This window comes from Perissodus microlepis, chromosome 1, assembly GCF_051167445.1.
Source record: "Perissodus microlepis isolate ML-2025 ecotype Zambia chromosome 1, ASM5116744v1, whole genome shotgun sequence".
Lineage (NCBI taxonomy): Eukaryota > Metazoa > Chordata > Actinopteri > Cichliformes > Cichlidae > Perissodus > Perissodus microlepis.
This window is the reverse complement of record NC_140461.1, coordinates 28,385,429-28,407,980: the sequence shown is the minus strand read 5'-3', so window position 1 is coordinate 28,407,980 and position 22,552 is coordinate 28,385,429. Positions and strand designations below refer to the sequence as shown.

Sequence of the window (22,552 nt, the reverse complement as noted above, 5' to 3'; positions counted from 1 at the left end):
TGGGACGCGTCCTAAAGACTTTTAATGTCTAGGTATTATAATTAGAATAAAAAACACAATCAGGCCAGTTATGCTTTATCATCTGTTGACAGTTTATTAGGGACGTCAGGCTAGAACCAGTGCTGTCTAACGGCTCGATCACACTAGAGTAATAATGCGATGACCGGGTCTTTGCATTGCATTGAAATTTTTTTTCTTGCATGTAGTTGTGGTGAACGGCTGGTTGCTCAGAGGTGGAGTTGCATTGCATAGTTTGCCTGGTGGGAGGCAACCTGTCTCCAAACAGCTGTGGTCCAACTCGGAGTGACTGCAGTCACTCTGGGACAGATTGGCAAATAATTGTCGTCCAATTTATAAATACAAGCAGGTTGCCAACAAGCACAACTGCTACGTGTCTCTTCTGATTCTATTCTCATATAAAAGCAAGATTTCTGAACTTTGTGCATCCTGCACCAAAGCACCAAATCTGCTTTGTAGACAACAACAGACTGCGAGTGATTGCAGGCCTAGTCCCCGAGATGCTCATTGCATGCAGTCACACTAATTTTCATTGTGCCATGTTGTCCAACCAGGTGACAGTAGCGTGATGAAACAGTCTTGCAGCCTTTGTAAAGGTATGTGTTGAGGTGTTTGCTTAAATTCAACAAGAGACACTCAGTGTACTTAATGTTTCACACATCATGAAGATGGACCACCGCTGTAGCTTTTTATGAGAGATGAGATAGCCTTTATTTGTCAGTTGCAGGTCTTTTGCCCACAACTGAGATAACAGACCTTGCCGACCGTACATACAATACACAAACATCACATTGGGGAGACAGGTCAGGCCAGGTAGCGAGGAAAAAAAACCATCGAAATGTGTAACACATTAGGATAATACAGGAATGCACAGATATCAACACACCATAGCACAATAAACACAGACAGCAACATGGGAAAGAGTTCCAGTGTGTACATCTGATCTGGGACCGCTGCAATCTTTCGACTGCACCTCCAACTGACCCGATGTCCACATCAGAGGGGAGGTAAGCGTTGGAGGTGGCGTTGGATCCGGGGTAGGGAGGGTGATGCGTCGGTGAGTGCTTATCAGTATCAGTATATGTATGTATGTGCGTGTCCATAGTTCAGCTGAGACAGTGTCCTTCGCCCTGCCAGGCTAAGTAAACAGTCTTCCAGTCAACCCAGGTGGCCTTGTAGGGAATGGGAAGGAACAGACTCAACACAGTCATTACCAGGGTGTTTTGTTCAGCTCCAGCCTTGCAGCTGGCGCCAAAGGGGTGAGTGATGGTATTTTTTACTTTAGTGCGAACAGCTCATATGAATTTCAAAGCAGTTCTACAGTCCAACACTGGTCTCTCAATCTCCCGTTGGAGAGCCGCGAGCTTCGCCATACTTGCGTTCTGTGATGTTGTCATTTCTTGTGCTCAAGGAGCCAATTTCTGAGAACTCACGGCAGTGTGCCTCCCCGAGATCTCATCCAATTTGCGCCCAGAGATGTTATTCCGGGCTAGCCCTTCCGAGATGTATCCAGTCTGCAGTCAGAGAGCTTATTCTGAGTATTCACAGCAGCCGTAGCCTCTCCAAGATCTTATCCGTGCTGACTCAATGAGCCCATTTTGAGAAACTCACGCCTCTCCCATCGTTCCAATCCCAGCGGGCAGCCTTGTGGGGGTTTGAACAGCCGGTTCCGCTTTTTTAATTCTTCGATAAGTCAGGGCCAAGCCAGCTCCGATCCGCCAGAACCCTGTTACCATGGTTCCAAATAGGTAGATATCTTCAGCACTCAGGCTCACCCAAGCCCAAACTTCTCGTTGAGAAAGGGGTGTCAATTGCATTTAGGGACCAGTTGATCCAATCCATAATTCCTCTTTTAGGTTTTAGAGAACAGACTGTGAGAGAGTGTTCCAGGGAAAATACAAAAAAAAAACCCCACAAGACTAGACAAGGACATAAGCAGGGAAGATAAGGGAGAGGAGAAAAAGTGCGTCCGCCTCCTCCGAGAGCCAAAGAAATTTTTTAGCTGCACAAATTAACTTTATGATCAGCTTGTTTTTTCATATTTCATAGCCAGACTTGAAAAGATCTACAATTCCCCCACAGAAACAGAAAAGTTAAAAACCAAAAAAACAAGCTGCCAAAAATAATTGCTGGATAAAAGTCAGAAGGATATTTATATTAAAGCGTTAAATCATCAAAGTACACAGAACTACACCTTTAAACTGATGCACCTCGTTTTTCCTTCAAAACAGAACCCTGACTGTGAAGCAGCAGCCTTCAACAGTCAAATGTCAAGTGGACAATAAAAAGTAACATGTAGCCAAGTTACCGTTTAAATACATTTTATTTATTATGGCTGGAATATGTGCCAACATGGATAATTACAGAAAGGCCATAGTCAGACAGCAACATCACAGCACGAGTGTCTCTGCTGGGTCTCATCACTGACTTTATGTTCTGAAGTTTAGGAGGAAACAAGAGAAATGGAGCGAGAGAGGAGCTTTTTTTTTTTAAATTATCACATATTCTTGCTTAAAAGTCTGTGAGACCACTTCTGAATCATCACAGTGCACATCTGTTCAGAAATATGAAATGTTGCCATCTTCATGGTTTCATTTGCTTTGCAAGAAATGCCACCACAATGTTCATGAGCAACAGGGCAGCCTAGTATCACGTGGATGTCCCACCAATGTACAGTATTAAGTGCTGATTTAAAAACAGACTATAATGCAGAGAACATATACTACTCCATGTGAAACCATTGAAGAATCTCCATTGATGACATTTCAGCAACTGGAACATCTTCATATTATACTTTTCACCACTTACAAGAGTGGTGAGGACTTTAGGAAAATAAATGGCATCTTGCACAGACATTCCTTCTAAAAAACTAAGCTAGACAAAAAACAAACGTCAATAACAACAACAAAAAACTTGTAAAAGGTTGGACTTCCTTTTGCAGGCTTTTCAGGCAAATAGTGGCAATAAATGATTTATGGTGGGAGGACTCGTGAAGTTCATGATGGTGACAAAATAACTGAGCAGAACTCTGACCGCAGCTGTTTCATATCATTCCTCAACTGTTTCCATTTAATAAAGGCAGAAAAATGTCTTAAAAAAAGATTTAGCTGCTGTAACATAATAATAATAATAATAAAAACCACACTGTGATGTCATGTTTTTCATACCAGATCATTTAAACTGATATTAAACATAACTTAAGGTGTGACCACACAAAATTCACGGAAATCAGAAGAGGGCGCAATCACAACTTCCACTCCATAAACGTCCAGTGTTTGTCTGATGTTCACAGCTGGAACATCAGCTGCGGTACAGCGACTGTACCGAAAGCATGCAGTACATAGCTTACACTGTATTTCAAGACATTTTTGGTTTTTCCTAGAGATGGACTGATCCCATATTACGTATCGGTCCGATAGTGACCTAAATTACTGGATCAGATATTGGAGAGAAATAAAAAATGTAATCCGGTCCATTAACTATCACAAAAGCACCTCACAAAACTTGCGACATGGCGTAACCCAGCTCATAACCTTAGCACGTCGGAGGAATATGCATCACGTGATAGAGCGGCTGTGGCGTGCGAGACCTGGAGGCGGTCTGGTTGAGCATTTGGAGCCTCGCTATGTGCTTCCAAACCGGCATTTAATCTCCGAGAAAGGTATCCCAGAGAAGTAAAGCAAGCATCTCTGAGTGTTTGTAAAGCATTCCCACGTTAAGTTTAACTTAAAATGCAGCAAGATATTAAAAAAAAAGTTTTATTGATTATAAAATATGCTATATCGGATTTATATCGGTATCGACAGATATCGGACATTAAAAAAGTGGTATCGTGCCATCTCTAGCTTTTTCATTCTTTTTGTGTGTGAGAAATACTCAAATATGAATATTAATTAAATTGTAGTTTAAATGCTCCAATATGGATTTCTGCACATTTTCACCAAACTTACAAAATCATCAGTCACATGGGTTTAAAAACCTGTTCTACTTGGACTTGTTGTGATTGACCTCACTTACTCTTATCTCTACATGATGGACTCAAACCTTAAACTGTGCATGTCCACAGCGTTTGTGCTGCCACTTTCAACCATGAGTGAGAAAGAGCAGTATTAGCCTAATTTTGTTACATGAGGAGGTTCAATCAGACGCAGGTCTCATGCAGGCTGTGCAGCTGCTCTAACGTGGGTGCTGAAATAAAAAGGAGGATTCGTGAATGCCACGCACAGGTAAGCAGCCTGTTCGGAGCTTTGCGGTCGCTGCTAACGAACCTGCTAATTGTTTGTCCATTTTTGACATGAAGTGCAAAAAGATCAAAACTAAATAACACAGCAACCTTCAGCATTTCCCACATTAAGAACAACACGATTACCCATCTGTGACGCTTCAGTAAACATGTACTTTCAGTTTCTGATCATTCATAAAGGTTGTTGATTTACAACTTAAAGGATGAAACCGCGTTGAACTGACAAATAATAAACCGCTGGCTCATGTTTTGTTTGTTTTTTCCCATTGCATTTGTTTCCATCGATTCACACGCTGTGCAGGTCGCGCCACTGTAAGCTACGTTCACTGTGAATACGGGGAAGCAATGCAGGTTAATTGCACTTAAGCATTACACATTTCATAAAAACCTTTCTGAAACAATTCATTTTAGTCACTCGGCCTCTTACATTTGCCTCATTCATGAAAAATCAATATAATTCACCGTCTATATCATCTTTGGTGTCAAGTACACTGCATTAACATTTTCCCTTTACAGCAAAATAAAGCGATCTCTTAGGCAACCCAGTGAAATGTCTAATTCTGAATAATACATGACATTTTATTCTAAAGTAACTTAGTGGTCACAATGTGAATGAAAGAGCATTTTAAACAGTGGTGCTTTATAAGGGGAGATTATGCTTTTAGCTGTATTTTCCTTCAGTCTTAATGGCTTCTAGAATATAGCAGATAACACTCAGCCTCACCAGTTCAGCAAAAACTCTATGCAGATGTTCAACTCCAGGAGCTAAAAGTAAGTACATTTTCGGGGGTAGGGGTGGGGTGTCTTGATATTGCAGTGACAAATCAAGTTTGCTGAGGTAAGAAATTATAGCACTGGAAAAATAGGCACACAGATGGGTAGTTACTCACAGGCAAAAAACCTTAACATTCATGGGAGGGCTGTCAACAGTAAAGCACAAGACGGCTATTTGGGATGCCATCATCGACGCAGAGCGTAACTCTGCCCGCGCCCGAGTCTTGTGCTTTGAAGTTTCTTTTCGTCTCTGATCCTTTAAAATCAGGACCATCGATCTCCGTTCAGCCGACTTTAATGGTCACTGCTTTTTTTGGGATTCTCTTGAAATGGAAAGGATCTCCAGGTGCAGACCCGTCGATGCAGAGATTAATATTCGGTTCAAAGGACGCGAGCGCGCTCCTGGGTGTCTGTTACATCAAGAATCGTTCACATAAAGTAACATCTAGTGATTTCGGTCCATTCATAATAAGGTACTTGTACAGTGCGCGTGGACGTATTTGACCCTGAATCCTTCGATGTGTGTTTGGGATCAAACGTTCGGGTCCACTACAGTTTGCCGACAGGAAGAAGTCACATGCGTCCCTGAGCTAGCTGAGCTCGCCTCTCCTCCAGACAGCGGCACACCCACATCGACACCACCTCCGCATTTCCATCGTTATACTGTACGATGAAGGGATGATCCTGTATGAAGGAAAAACACAAGCGCTTAATGATTTTATTTAGAATATCTAAGAAAAGGTTGTGGAGAACAAAGCGAGCACATTTAAAGACTCAAAGTTCAATTTTAAAAAATAAAAAGGTATTTGTAAGTAAATAAGTAAATAAAGGCTGCTGGGAATCAAAATGAGCCGATTAAATTAAGGTTCTAGTAATAATTTACTTTTTTTTTTTAACAAAACTTACTGGATTATATCGTAAATCATACTTTTCACTTTTTTAACAAACATAAAAATAAATACGACATATATGACCTTCATAATAACTGCTATGTGGTAAAAAATGAACTAAAGTGGCTGTAAAAACACAAGTAATGAAAAAAAAAAAAAAGAAAACTCAAATGTTTCCACCCATTCTACAATATTATTTTATTATCAAACAGATTGGAGCCACAAACATTATTACATCTTTATGCGAAGTGTATGGTGTAGCAGCTACTTGCATCTGAGTCATGATTCACAAAATGATAAAATGCAAACAACTTAAACGGGAACATCATAAAACCCTCTTAAATATTAATGTCCAACAGATTTGGTTTTAAAGACAGAACGTTTAAGTAATGGCTTGTCAGAGCATTTCAAACAAATATCTTTTAAGTTTAATGAGCTACGTGAGTCATAACAGGATGTGGGATGAGCTTTGTAATAAAAGATAGCCATGGCAGAAACACAGCCCAATCATGAACGCTCCTTCTGAACACATTTTCCAAAAAAATAAAGACTAATTCTGAAGCCTTCTTGTGCTTCGGGAAACCCAACAACACGACCCTGTAGCCCATCGAGCCGTCAGACTCCAGCACCATTCACTTGTTACTGCTGCAGGACTTAAACAGAGATGTCACATGTCAGCGGTCCCAGTAACCAGACTCATCTGGAGGACTGTGGACCAGAGGTTGCAGAGGTCACAGAGGGTCAAGAGGTGAGAGGGGAGGAGGCTGCAAATGAGACAAATCAACTCGGACTAACCAGGAATTTTATTTGAGTGTCTAGATGTCCAATTAGGTAAACAGCGCTCTGGCCGGCCGGTTTAAATGAACTTGTCAACACTGATCTCAGTGATTTCCGTCCTGAACAACAAGAAGCTGTCAGTGTTGCACGCCGTTTGGAGGAGTTCAAAGTAAGAAGATCAATCTCAGCAAAAAAACAAAGACACACGCTCAGCTTTTTTGTCACGGAGCTACGTCAATGAATCTGGGATAACAGGAGACAATAACGTATATCAGCCAATGATTAACACAAAACAACAGAAAAAAAAGATATATTTAACGTCACTTAAATATAGTACCACTACTGAAGAGTTTGATTTCAGCCATGTTAGCAGCATGTTGTCTGTATAAACATCTATTCACCTTTCAATCCTTCCCCCATAAAGACCACATCTGATGCCGAGTACTGTATATATCAATACAGGCACGATTTGATGAACATTTGAATAGTTTCCGGGTTTCCAAGAGTAACTGCATAGGCAGAGACCACACTCACTAACTTCTGATGGAAACCAAGTCATTTGTTCAAGAAGCAGGCCTGAAATATGACAGAAACCAATTTAGAAGTTCAAATTCAAATTCAAATTCAAATTCAAATTCAAATTCAGAAGAGCTTCAAGGGTTAATCTCAACAGTCTTTACAGGGTTAAAGAGTTAATGCAACTATGATGCTTTCATCTATGTTTCTAAGGGCTGACAAGAGACTTCTGCCCATTCATATATGAGGAAATTAATCAGGATTGATCTCCACCTGTCTCTGTGGCCAACATCAAGTCAAATTGGATTTCTAGCGTAAATACCTACAAAGGAAAACATGACCCAGTCTGCCTCAAGCATCAGTCCCACAGACTCAGAGGCCTACTGGCACCAATCTGGCAATCACCAACCAAGAGGGATAAACCTGCATTCTCAAGTCATGCACATCTAGAGCCCAGTCAGCAATCCCCTTAGCAACCATTGGTTGCTAGAGAAAAGTATGAATCCCACAACTGGTTTGCAGCACCCCGATCTGTGACCAATCTCAGATCCAAGAAACAGTGAATACACACCTTTCACTAGCGACCAGGAGCTGCTAAGTGGTTGCCAACAAGTCTCTATGGTTGTGTTATTGAGCCCTTAACTGCACTTTGTGACCATCACAAACCCACAGTCTTATTAAACTTTGTATCCAAATCTATGTAAAATGTTACATAAACAGAACACATTGCCAGCTACAGTGATTTTATTTTAATCTGCCACTTATTAATTTTGACCTTAAAACATCAAGATGAGTTCTATCTTCTTTGCCAACCTGAACATTTTTTTTAAAATAAAACTTTAACATTTATATTTCCTTGATCTGCGGGACTGTAGGTCAAAAGCAAAATGCAAATCTTGTCAATATGAAAAGAACATCTCCCTGCAAAAATAACATGACTAGCGTGATTCAAATTGGAGGCAGAAAGTGACTCCAAGGTGAGTAATGTTGTTGTCAGCTGTTTCTTCTGGGGTCTTTAATACCCGCCAGCAACACCCAAACTGGTGCAGACAATATAAGATTAGTGATAAAGTAGGACAGGCTGGTCCACTTTTTTCCTCCTGAGAGCCTTCTTGTCTATTTGTGGTTACACGGGGAAATATGTGACAATTATGTTCATAAAAATAAAAAAATCACACTGAGGGGGAATACAGTGATGACTTAAAAAAAAAGACAGTATCAGGATTTGTTTGATTTTTGACTTTTCTGCTTTCTCTGCTCGCTGCGGTTTCCTTTGTGAACACTTCAAAGAAAATGGAAACACTTTGCAGTGTGTTTTAATCATGCACAAAATGTAGAGATTGTTAAAGACTAGGGGGGAGTCCCATCAATCCTGTTGTCCTTCTAATGGCCAGCTGGGGTTAACACAGTCTGAGGTTAATTACTCTCATATCATTGTAAGCGTGTGTGTGTGTGTGTGTGTGTGTGTGTGTCAGTATGAGACGGGTGGAGTGGACGCTCCTGGGTGCCCCTATGTGCTGAATACCCATCTCATCAATCATTCTTCCTTCCCTCAGTAGAGAGGGAGTGATACAGAAATAAAGAAGGAAGTCCTGAGTAATGTTTTTAAAATCAGGCTCCAACCTCCACTCTAGAAATTAACCCTAAAGGCCAGAGACATCTGCTGGAATTTGACCTCGATGAAGGTACTTCTCAACGTGCTCTTTTAGCCTCTTTTCTGTCATCACATCCCATCACACCCAAGAAATAGATGAATTATGATTAAAATGAAGAAAAAAGAACCGAACAGTGTATACAAGACATCACAGGAAGTCCAGAAAATAAAACTAAACATCAAAAGTTCAAGGAGAGCGAGTAAACTGTTTCCATGGTCAAGTATGAACCTAAATCTGAATATTTAATCCTACACAAAAAACCAGCTGACAAATGTCCTGATCAGGTCATCCGCCCAACACTGGGCTAACACACACAGAGACAGACAACCACGAACTCCCACATCCACACCAATTAACCTAACATACATGTCTTTGAACTGGGCACCTAGTGAGAATCTGATCTTTTCCTGAAAACGTTTAAATTTAGAATAAGGAGCAGACCAGCTACCTGAACGCTACTCCCATAGAAGTCGATTATCTTGTTAAAAATTCTACTTCTTCATTACATATGACTCTCGATACTGTAGCTCCTGTTAAAAAGAGAGCTTCAAATAGGAAGTACTTGAAACACTGGAGAGGAAATGGTGTATCACAAATTTAGAAGATCATCATTTAGCCTGGAAAATTAATTTGCTGCTTGATAAAAAAAAAAAACTCTGTAAAGCTAGAACATCTTAGTATTCATCATTAATTGAAGAAAATAAGAACAACCATAGGTTTTTCTTCAGCGCTGTAGCCAGGCTGACAAAAAGCCAAACACGGGTCTCATGCAGAGCCAAGTCAGAGCCATTCATTCTAACATTATGGTACATGCAGTACCACTGATATTTACTTCGAATCTTTTTAGATTGACAGACCACGTGACTTTCGCGCATTGCATGCCGGGTACTCGTGGCAAAACAATCAAAGCAATGCATCAAATGCAAGCATTTGCAGCACCGCAAAACGTTCATTCTCCGATTCCAATACCTTCTTGCTTTTTCTTTGTCCCCCAAAAAAGTTATGTACAAAACGAAGGAGAACAATGCCGGTCCGTACAAAGACAGACTTGATGAAAAGTCAAAGAAAAAATACGAGGAAAAAATCAAAGCAGTGAAAGGGTTAGACCCTTACGAGCACACAGAGTGGACAAAATACGTTAGCGTGCTGCCCAACTTTCACCGCGCTCATATTTATACGACCTGAGTGCTCAAACTGTGCATTCATAACATGAAGCTTATCGTACAAAATCTGTCTCTCGTTCTCCCTCTCTCTGTCTTTTACTCACTCACACAGGCACACACACCACCGTCAACTTTGCTAAATTACTAATGAAAAACATTGACCAGGCAGCTGCAATTGAGCAGCAGTGTCCATCCAACTCTTTTCATGGTTGTTATAGTCGTGATAATTTTGTGAGGTCACATTGAAAAGCCTTGGATACGGAAGCGTAGAGCTGCCACCCAGCCAAAAGAAAAATAGAAAAGTGAAAAGTATATTGTTCTAACAATATACCTTTCACGTTTGAACAATATAATATCACGTTATTACAATATACAGAATTATCACGTTCGTACAATATAAATATTATATAGGCTACATCACAGCTCCAGTCACGGCGTCCATCACCGTCTTTCTCGTCTTTTCCCAGAGTAACAGCCAAACAGGAGGATCTATTGGCTAGCACTGCTTAGCCTTGCACGCATTCTTATTTTAAACTTAATCTGGAATTCATTGCAAACTGTTTGTGCGGGATATGAATGACAAGATTTTGTTTTTCTACAAGAGTTAGTAAAAACCATCTCCAGTGTGATCAAATCTTCTTGCCAAACATCTGCAGCTTTGCAGTGTATACAGCACTATAATGACCAGAGCTAATTCTTTTGAAAACCATACATCTTTCCACAAGTCTCAACTTCATCAGACATCACCTAGACACAGAGCTGGATGATGCCAGCGCAAACAGCAGCCTAACCGACTAAGATGATGGATCCATGGGGTCAGGAAAGCCAGAAGCAGGGCTGGAGAGGTACCTTTCATGTCCATTCACTGGAGGTGTGGCTCTATTGCATGGCGTTCCTCACATCAAGAAGCTGTTGATCAAAATCAATACAGCTCTTCCTGCATCAGGAGCCTGTGAAAGACTTCTTAGTCATGCAGGACTCCTGCCTAACCCTAACTCCTCCCTAACTCCCTTCCTGTTCACTGCCAAATGGTCAAAGCTTAACGGCAAGAACCTTGAGAGCCAACTGCTGCTGAAGCTGAACCACAAGCATATTACATATTTCATATTACATTGTGTTAATCCACTGTCTATACTTCAGGGTATTTTAGTATACAAAGAACATTTTATAGTTTTGTTAGAATGTCTATTCCTGTGGAATTTTAGCACAGATGTGTTGTGTGTGGGTTTTTTTCTTTTTTTAATTCCTGCTGTCCGCCTTGGGAATAAACTTTTCCTGATTATACCTGTTGCATCTCTGTGTCATTTGTTTCTGATTTACTTAATCCCTCCTTGTATTTAAAAGAGCCACCCCTAGTATGACATTCTGGCGCATCAGCTGTAGTCTGTTATGTTGAAGTTGCCTCGTTCTAATGTTTTCTCTGAGGCTGCTGTAAATGCGAATATATTTACTGTGGGTTTTGCTTGAAAAAGCTTTACGTTGTGAAAAACTGAAATCTTTAAATTAGAATTGTTGTGCCTTATTTTGTGGATCTTTTTACATATATTCCTTTTGAAAATACTAAAATTTGTATATTTATTTATTTTTCTTTGTCTGATAGCATTTATTTATAAAATAAATCGGACATTTCAAACAGTTACTCGCTACTTACTCAGTACTTGAGTAGCCTTTTCACCAAGTACTTTTTTACTCTTCCTCGAGTAACTTTTTTGACGACTACTTTTCACTTTTACTTGAGTAATAATATTTTAAAGTAATGATACTCTTACTTGAGTACAATTTTTGGATACTCGACCCACCTCTGCCTATATCACCAATTATGTTATGAAAAATGACGTATTAACTAGTACAAAACACTGACCTTTGTGGAAATGCTTGGAGCAGACTAACATGTGAGCTGGAGTGTTCTGGGACGTTATATTTGGTCTTTGAATGGCTGCAATCCAGGCCATCCGTCGGCTCTTTGTTACTTCGGAAACATGGCTCGAACAATTTCTCTTCAACGACATAATCCGATAACAACTGATCTCTTTACCCGTCGGCTTCCCGTGGCTGTCATGCGACCGGCTATTGCAGTTAATAATACAACAGCTTCTTGCCATTTTTTGTGTTTCTTTTTATCGCTGTGTAATGTAATTTCAATTGAAAGCCTGGGTGCGCTAGTACCTCTTGCCACGAGTTCCCAGAATCCTTTGCGGTTTTACCCCTGAATGACGTCACATTTTCAATCTCTATTGATCTTTCTGAGTTAACTTCAGTAATGACCATCAACGTGTCTTTTAGACCCCATTCCTACAAGACTGCTCAAAGAAATCCTGCCATTAATTAATCCTTCAATCTTAAATATGATCAACCTATCTGTGAACTCATTGTTTGTTTATTTTATCTTGTGTTTTTTAAATTGTCCTTTGTTGTTTTGTCAACAAAGGACTATTTACTAGGGCTGCACGATTAATCGTTAGAAAATCGCGATCTCAATTCATACTTATGTGCGATCTCATTTCCAAATGACAACGATTTAAAAAAAGAAAAAAAAAAAAGAAAAAAAGACGACGACGTAATCTGCATGAAAACAAGCGCTCACTCTTCCTGCTCAACAAATGACAAGGGCGGAGCCTTATACCACCTGATACAGAAGCTGGCTGCTAAAATTGGCAGGGAAAAAACAACGGAGAGCACGTCAGGGATGACGAGAAAGTGACTGGAGAAAATCCGTCCCGGTCAACCACCCAAACATCAATAACGGGAACCTTATACAGCGCTTCCCTATACCCATCGAACTCTCGCAGGCACAAAGAAATTACGGAGGCTATTACTTATCACCTGACCAAAGATATGGCTCCCATCAACACTGTGCAAAACGAGGGATTTAGGAAAATGATCAACATCCTAGACAAACGCTACGCAGTGCCGTCCCGCAACTATTTTTCTATTGTTGCACTACCTGCTCTATACACGCAGTGTCGAGCAACGGTGGAGACGGAATTTCAAGCAGTACAACATTTTGCGGCAACGACAAAATGTGAGACATTTGTTGTTTTTATGTTTATTTATTTTTTTCATGTTCAGTCTCAACTGCTACGAAGTTGATGTGCAGTTAATAAGCGCAATAAATATTTATACTGGAAAAGAAAATCGTGAGAGAATCGTGATCTCAATTCTAAGCAAAAAAATCGTGATTCTCATTTTATGCAAAATTGTGCAGCCCTACTATTTACTGTCTTTGGGTTTCTTGAAAGGCGCTTTTAAATAAAATTTCTTCTTCTGATCTCTAATAATTGGCTATGTACCACAGTCTTCCAAGCTGGTGTTACTTAAAAAGCCATCTCTTGACCCAGCGGTCTTAGCTAATTATAGGCCAATCTCCAACCTTCCTTTCATATCAAAAATCCTTGAAAGAGTAGTTGTCAAACAGCTAACAGATCATCTTCAGAGGAATGGCTTATTTGAAGAGTTTCAGTCAGGTTTCAGAGCTCCTCACAGCACAGAAACAGCTTGAGTGAAGGTTACAAATGATCTTCTCATGGCCTCTGACAGTGGACTCATCTCTGTGCTTGTCCTGCTAGACCTTAGGCAGCGTTCAATACTGTAAACCATAATATTTTTTTTTATTAGAGCAATCAGAGCATACTGTAGGTATTACAGGTACTGCACTGTAATGGTTTGAATCATATCTATCTAATAGAGCCCAATTTGGTTATGTAAATGGAGAGTCCTCTTCACACAATAAGGTTAATTATGGAGTTCCACAGGGTTCAGTGCTAGGACCAATTCTGTTTACATTATACATGCTTCCCTTAGGCAGTATCAGAAGGCATAGCATGCATTTTCACTGCTATGCAGATGACACCCAACTTTATCTATCCTTGCAGCCAGATAACACACACCAATTAGTTAAACTGCAGGAATGTCTTAAAGACATAAAGACCTGGATGGCCGCTAACTTTCTGCTTCTTAATTCAGATAAAACTGAGGTTATTGTACTCGACCCTAAAAATCTCAGAAATATGATATCTAACCAGATTCTTGGATCATTACCTTGGCCTCCAGTAACACTGTGAGAAATATTGGAGTCATTTTTGACCAGGATATGTCCTTCAATCCACATATTAAACAAATATGTAGGACTGCTTTCTTCCATTTGAACAATATCTCTAAAATTTGAAATATTCTGTCTCAGATTGATGCTGAAAAAGTAGTTCATGCATTTATTACTGCTACGCTGGACTACTGTGATTTGTTATAATCAGTATGTCCTAAAAACTCCCTGAAAAGCCTTCAGTTCATCCAAAATGCTGCAGCAAGAGTACTGACAGTGACTAGAAAGAGAGAGAATATTTCTCCTGTACTGGCTTTCCTTCATTGGCTTCCTGTGTCCATGTAAATCCCACGTCGCTCTTGGACTGCGGGCTTACATGTGGTTCCTAGAGTATTTTAAAGTAGAACGGGAGGCAGACCCTTCAGCTTTCAGGCCCCTCTTATATGGAACCAGCTTCCAGTTTGGATTTGGGAGACAACTTAAAACTTTCCTTTTTGCTAAAGCATATAGTTAGGGCTGGATCAGATGACCCTGAATCCTCCCTTAGTTATGCTGCAATAGGCGTAGGTTGCTGTGGGAATCCCATGACGCATTGAGGTGTTTCTTCTTCAGTCACCTTTATCACTCTTGTGTTAATAGACCTCTCTGCATTGAATCATACTTGTTATCAATCTCAAGCTCCCTTCCATGGCATGTCTTCTGTCCTGTCTACCTCCCCTCACCCCAACCAGCAGATGGCCGCCCCTCCCTGAGCCTGGTTCTGCTGTAGGTTTCTTCCTGTTAAAAGGAAGTTTTTCCTTCCCACTGTTGCCAAAGCATTTCTCAAAAGGGGGTCATATGATTTTTGGGATTTTCTCTGTTGTATGAGTCTAACTTACAATATAAAGCTCCTTGAGGCGACTGTTGTTGTGTTTTGGTGCTGTATAAATAACACTGAATTGAACTGAAACCACAAAGACAAAGCAAGAACATGCAAACTTCACACAGACAGGCCCCAGCTCTGCAGCAGGATCCATCATGGATAAGAGTATTGGGCCACACCTCTTAACCTTATATTTCAGGTGTTTTCAGTCCCATTGCCACAGGTGTATAAAATCAAACATGCAGATATGGTTGGGTGCTTGATTGCATCCTTTGAAAACAAGAAGTCTTGTTTTGAAGAGCTTACTGAATTTGAGTGTGTTTACTGTAATAGAAAGTCGCTGCAAATCAATTTGTGAATTTTTTTCCGTTAGACATCCCATGATCGGCTGTATGTTGCGTTATTGCAAAATGGAAGTATTTAGGAACCACAGCAACTCAGACACAAAGTGGCACATTATGTAGCACAAAGCATGTTGCAGGGTGCTGAGGCACATAGTGTGTTAAACTCAGAAATGCTTGGCATTAACATCAGCACAAATACTGTGCAGCAGGAGCTTCATAGCATGGGTCTCTATGGCTGAGCTGTTACCGTAGGTATGATTTGTATGTGGACCAGAACTTTTGCCCATATAGTCTAGAACCTTCTTACGGTGAGGGAACAACGTTAACCACTGTACCAACATGCTCGTTGGCTTTATTATATTTAAAAACAGCAATAATTCAAAAAATAAGTACTCTGAGTACACTTCACACTGTAAAGCAGGGGAGTCAAACGTACAGCCTGCTGGCTGGATACAATTATATCCTGCCTGCAGATACATTTGAGTCAGGCAATTGCGATTTAAATGCAAGCGTGTCAGGAAAAAGTGAAGAAATGAAAAAGCGAAAATGTAAAACGAGCAGCATCTGGTTGCATTTCAATGACACTGGAGACTCCAAAGCTGAGTGCAGAATTTACAAAATTAGGAGCTGGATAAATGATACGTGCTTTTTGTCCTCCACAGTTTTACATTGTGGTTTCAAACTTGCCCAGGCCTTAAACCTTATGTTCTCCCCAGTCGTAGTAAATCTATAAAAATAAGTCTTTTATGGAAACTGAACAAAAAATTGCTTCCTTGAAAAAGACTTAAGTTATTGTTCAGTATTGAATATTACATGCAGTAGCATTGTTTAAATGCTGAAGTGCTCAGTCTATTATGAGATATTTCTCAGGCCTAAAGCATCAAAATTAAGTCACTGACACTTGAGATCATCAGAGGCAGCCTAAATAAATATAATAGCATTTTTGAGTGACTAGACCCCTCCAATCAAATTTAAAGGATCTGAACCAATAGGATCCACAGCAGATAGTCTAATTAAAAAGCCTTTACTGAGTTCTTTGTCACATGCAGCATATCTATGAGCTGTGAGCAGAAGTAAAAATAAAGCACAAGACTTCAAGAAGTTCAATATAATATTTTTGGAGACAAAATGTTTATTGCCAGACTGCTCACATGCCTAAGAAAATAAACAAACCCTACATTAACCTCATGACCGTTATATCAATCTGGCATATGTCATTTTGAATGTACTGCACGTGCACTTGGTCTGGTGCACTTCTACGCGGCTGTCTAATAATTAAAACTCTGCAGCTTAAATGAAGTATGAAACCTGTGAGGGAAGAGTTTCTAAACACAGAGTGAACAAGTGCTTCTTAGTCAGGTCACTGAAGGTGTCTGACTTTCTGCTGTAGCAGAGCATGGACAGAGGTGAGCTGGGGGAAGGACTCATTTAAAAGTTGCATTAATCACCGTCTGGCCATATCAAACTGGGATAATCACCTGCAACTGCTCCGCTCAAATAGAAATGGCCTACACCCAGGGGAAATACTACCTAACTCTTTAATTGTTTGAAGCCTTTGAAGGGTCTGTTTAATCTAAGATTAATTTATGCGATTTTAAATAACTCAATGTATGATTAATACGCTCAGAAGAAATTAAAAGGAGTTTGAGGCAATTATAACAAGAGACTGGTCATCACCTCATTAGAATAGTGTTGGGAAAAAACACTCTGTGTGTGTGTGTGTGTGTGTGTGTGTGTGTGTGTGTGTGTGTGTGTGTGTGTGTGTGTGTGTGTGTGTAAGAGAGAAGGGTAAAGAGGTAGGTAGAATAACTGGGACTTTACAGATTTGCATGCTAATCACTAGCTCCCTTTGGAAACTGCCTGGGTGAGTGTATGAATGGCCAGTGTGTGGGCATGTGTGCACCAATTTTAGTTCCCAGAGAAAGCTACACTGTTACAGTGGCATGTGACCTCAAAGCACAATAATATACATATTTAATGTTACTGTCAAGAGAACCTGCTGCTCTTCAAATATCCACCAAATAATGTTTAAAAACCAAAAGAGTGACAGTGTCAGTCTCATGTCTGAGTTTCCAACCAAGTAACCAAATCAGTAGCCAGGATTCACACTCAGAGCTAGTAACCTGTTAGTGCCGTTAAGTACAACAGGCAGATACAAGTGAAGGTGCATGGGAAATGAAGTACTATGACTTACAAACCAGAGTGGTCTCTCTAGGATATTTCTCATACAATCTAATAATAAGAGTCCAGTACAAATCAACATGTTGTAATAAAGCACAGGTACTTTCATGAATAAACTGGATTATGAGACATTATATACAGTCAGAGTTTTATAAAAAAAAAAAAAGTATAAATGTCCACTACTGGAGAAAATGAGGGGAAAAACCTATTACTTTCCCAGAACGTTTGAAGTATTCTGGGATATATTGAAAAGGGAGAAAAAGAATGAAGAATGACTAACTTTACATTTTGAACTGATAGCTTGCTCTCTAATCCTCACGTCAATGATACAAACGTCCATTTAACTTTCAATTAAGTTAAACAATAGCATTCAATATTATCTAACTTATTTTTACACCTAAACAAAAAGGTCAAATCAAGAAATGTTATATTAAAAAGGATAATGTTTTGTTTTTATTATACAAGCTCCAAATATTGATTTATATGTAACTCTGACTTCAGCCACCATTTAAAATGACTTGGCTGACGTCTGAATGACTTGAGTTGAAGCACTGTAGTCCGAGTATGTGTAAATGGAGTTTACATCAGTGAACACCCAAGGGTGAAATGTGAAAACATTTGGAGGGGAAGGTGGAGACAAAAGTTTAGGGAGGAGGAGACACTGGTGGCTTGGTGCATGTCTCAAAAGAGGTGCTTTGATACACAAGCGGGCATGTGAAAATCCTTTTTGCACATGCAACAATGTAAACATTAACAGGCCAATTCCTCGGACGATAAAACTGTTTCCAAAGTTTTAACACACATGATAAGTGCAAGGCATACAACTACAGTTAACACATTTTCCCAGCTGTCTAACCTGAGTTAAAATAGAGTGAAATCAATGAGAAAACCGAGGGAAGTGGACCTAAAAAGCAAAGTAGATGTAGGCAGATTACCATTAATTAGTCACAGTAAATCACAAACATCCACTGTTTTTGATTCAATTGGTCAAACTGTGATTTTAACGTAGTTTATTTAGTGTCTTCCTGTCTTTGTGGTGCGTTTCTGGTTCTGTGTGAGTGTGTGTGTGTGTGCGTAAGTTCAAACCAGATTTGAGGACGGTCAGAGACAAGAGGGGGTTCCTTTGTGAAAAAAAATTGAGGGGCTCATCTGGTGTCTCTGGGGTTGAAAGGGGGCTATGAAATTTGTGTGCATGTGTGTGTGTGTGCGTCTATGAATAGAGAAGCAGAATAGGAGGACTGCTTTGACAAGGGTGCTAAAAGGCTGCGTGAAGGCTGCTGGCTGGGGAATGAGGGACAACGAAGGAGTGGGAGGAGGGGGAGGGAGAAATGAAATGTCCATCAAATCCCGAAAAAACAACATAAGGTTGTGCAGATCATCGCTCTAGTTTTTCTTCACTCATATGCACAAATTAACCACATAAAACAAGGAAACAAATACGCATGATGATATTGTGTCCATGTAAATCCCAGAAATAAGCAAATTCTTGAAACCCTCACCAACTCTTTCTTGCTCCACAGCTTAATAAATAAGCCAGGCCAGAACCAAAAGCAAGAAACCCCAGACCGGCACAGGTCATCACCAAATACCGGCAGCCAAAGTCCTGGGAGCGAGCCAACGGAAAGTCTCCTCAACTGACTCCGCTTATGACGACAGGGTTGGGTGTCCACAATGAAAGATGCATCAGTATGAGGACAGAAAAAAAACACACACTTGCCTCTCTGATGGCTCATCGTGTGATTCTCTAACTAATGAAGAAAGATTCCTCAGCCCGAGTTTATTAAATCAAGTCCATTAGTCTTAATTAATAAATAAATGTATCAAATTACAACCCACTGATGTCACTGGGTAGACTGATATTGTTTAGTATTTATCTTATTGTTCTCAACATACACCCACCGGGCACTACATTAGTTACACTTTGCTAGTGTTGGGTTGGACCCAGTTTTAACTTCAGAGCTGCTTTAATTCTTCACAGCATAGATCCAACAAGGTAATGGAAACATTCCTCACAGATTTTGGTCCATATTGATATGCCAGCCTGAACCGTTGATACAAGGCAGGTTGGCGCTATGCTTTTATGTTGTTCAAGCCAAGTCCTACCATACTAACATAGCAACAGAAAGTGAGACTCATCAAACCAGGCAACAGTTTTCCAATCTTTTATTGACCAATTTTGGTGAATTATATCCTCAGTTTCCTGTTCTTAGCTAACGTGTCTCCTGGTACAGTATTCTATTACTGTAGCTTATCTGCTTCAAAGTTTCATGTGTTTATTGTTTATGTTCTTCTGCATGCCTTTGAAACAAATAGGCTACAACAACTTAAATATCTATCAGCTTGAAGCACGCTGGCCATTCTTCTCTGACATCAATGAAGCATTTTTACCCAGAGAACTGTAGCTTACTGGATGCTTTATGTTTTTCAAACCTTAGTCTAAATACTGCCATCTCTAAATCTTGAGAAGGAAGTGCTGAAAATCCCAGCAGATTTCCAGAATATGCAGACGAGCCTGTCTGGCACTACCAGCCAGGTCACTTAAAAACAAGTTTCTTGCCCATTGTGATGGACAGTAGAGCAGTTATCCAGTATTCAGTCTGCATGCTAAGTATCCTTTGGCAAGATCTCTGATCCTTTCATCAGAGAATGAGCGTGTGTGAATATTAGATAGAAAGCACTTACATGCAGGAAAAAAAGTGTTTGTATGAGTGGATGTGAATGGGTGAATGAGGCACGCTATATGAAGCGCTTTGAGTCCATTTACCATTTACATGATTCTGATGCTCAGTTTGAACTTTAGCGGGTCGCCTTGACCATGTCTACATGTCTGAATGCATGAGTTTCTGCAGAGTGGTTGGCTGATTAGATACTTGCATTAATGAGCAGTCGAACACAAAGTGACCAGTGATTAATTGGATTGATGTTTAAAACATGCCCTACAGTTCACCAGATAATAATAAAAATGAAAGACACACTTATACTACTTCTGTTACCATTAGCTTCTGTTAACTTTGCCTTTTTTCTTTGGTAGTGTAATCAAAACACTGCGCTTCCTTTGGTCACGTTGGGATCATAGCATGAACCATTTAAAAAGCTTTTTTCTTACACTGTGCAATGATAAAGCTGCCTAATAGAAGAAGACAGTTTCATGCGCAAAGCGTCAAGTATATAACAGACATAACCCGAGCTTCAGGGATGTAACCTACGAGCAGGCACACAATCAAACGGCAGCCTTTTTAAGAACATCTAATAGGATAAAATCCCAGTGACAATGATGTCAGTAAAAGCTACACCAGTGATTAGAGAAACCACATGCTGAAAACTGATGAGCAAACTGGAGCTACTATGTCACTTTGTATGGTCACAAAACATTATTTGTTCAGTGTCTACACTATTGTGTGCATTTCCTGCATTACCTTCCACAGATAAGAAGTGAGAGTAAATAGTGGAGCAGAGAAAAGAGAAAAGGGGGGAGCGATGGCTGGGTGCATTAACATACAGATAGAATAGGCAAAGAGTTTTAATGCACTCAGGAGGCTTGGGGAATGGAGAGGCAGCATGAGAGGTGGGGAGGAAAAAGGGACTAAAGAAGAGAAAAGAGAAAGACAATCAGCAAGCTGGTGTCACAAAGGCAGGCAACCATGACCTTATATCTCAGTTCATCATGGGCACAGAAAGAAGGCCTACAGGAGGACAAAATATAGGTAAAGGAAAGATGAGTGGGATGGAGCGAGACAAATATAGAAAACGGAGAACTGTGAAAATTTGAAAAAGAGCACAAGGATCACAGTATGAATATGAAAGAAGTGGGGCACAGTAGGAATATAGGAGGAGTGACAAAAAAGAAACACTGATGGGAACAGGGATGAAAGTGAGTTACAACCACCACCTCCAAAAATAAACACAGGATGGGGAAAAAAGCACCAAGTGACTGAGAAAGGAAATCATAAAATAGAAAAATGTGTTATTGCTGAAAAGCAAAATATTAAAAAGAAAAAACTGAAATTAAAAATCAGAAAAACACTTCAACCTCACGGGTGGAGAGAATCTCATTAAACTATGAAACAAATACTATTTTTCTTAAAGACACGCCGCATGCATAAATACACGACTGAACAAAGAGCCGTTTAGTTTTTCCTCTAAACAGTAAAGAATACAGACACAGGGCATCTTCCTTGGAGCTCCAGTTCATTCTTAATGGCCCAAATCAAACCCCCCCTCACCAAGCAAAACATTATTATACTTTGACTAGTTTAATTATTACACAGGAAAATACAACAGGTAAACTGAGGTAAACTGAAAATATTAAAAAGGAAAATATACAAAGGAACTGGGTCTTTAATTCCAGCATTGTGTTGCTATTGCTACACTTATCCACTTAATGACTGAGCCAGCAAGAGACAGTTTCACTAACAGCTACTGAGGGTGTACTCATAGAGAGCAATGGGTGCCTTGCAGCGTCTCCGAGCACGACTGACCCGCCTCCCCGCTCCACTGCTAGCCTGTGCTCACGCTGTCCGACAATCTGAGCACGCTTTGGTTTGTCTTTCGTTTTCACGCGCACTTGCACACTTGAAAAGCACGCTTGGAAACCATGACTCAATTAATCGCACCCAAGACACACAGCGATCACACTAGTCAAATTAACTACACTTTAACAGTCAAACCTGTAGTGAATGAAAACCGAGTGTTCAGCCAGGCAGGTTGTAAAGTAACGTAAAGGTAATGTCTGACAAGAATCTGATATTTAATGCAACCCCTGTCAGAAAACCACAAAAGACTGTAAAATACTTATAATCTTCCTTATGTGAATGAGAAATGACATATCAAAGGATGTGACAACTATGCATTCAGGTAAAGAGAAAAAAGAAATCAAAAACATACAAATAAATCTGCCTTTGAGCCAGAAAAACCATAAAAGTTTGGTTCACATAACAAAATGATCTGAGCAGAAGATCACAAAAACATCAAGTTGAGCTTCATTTTTGGATGGAAGCATGAAGTCCCTGTACAGCCAACACTTCCCAATATTCCTTCTTTCTAGTGTGAGACTGAGAACATGCAATCTGTTAGCAGCTCTGCATTTACCC

The 22,552-nt window shown here is 40.0% G+C and overlaps 1 protein-coding gene across 1 annotated transcript in view; it reads right to left on the bottom strand.

The window, feature by feature from the left end:
• Nucleotides 1–2,322: 2,322 nt before the first annotated feature.
• Nucleotides 2,323–22,552, bottom strand: part of map2k5 (mitogen-activated protein kinase kinase 5) — a 64,259-nt gene continuing 44,029 nt past the window's right edge. The window contains exon 22 of the mRNA XM_084936355.1: nucleotides 2,323–5,719. Coding sequence (XP_084792481.1) covers nucleotides 5,609–5,719 — 111 coding nt within the window. The 3' untranslated portion in view covers nucleotides 2,323–5,608. The remainder of the gene's footprint in view (nucleotides 5,720–22,552) is intronic.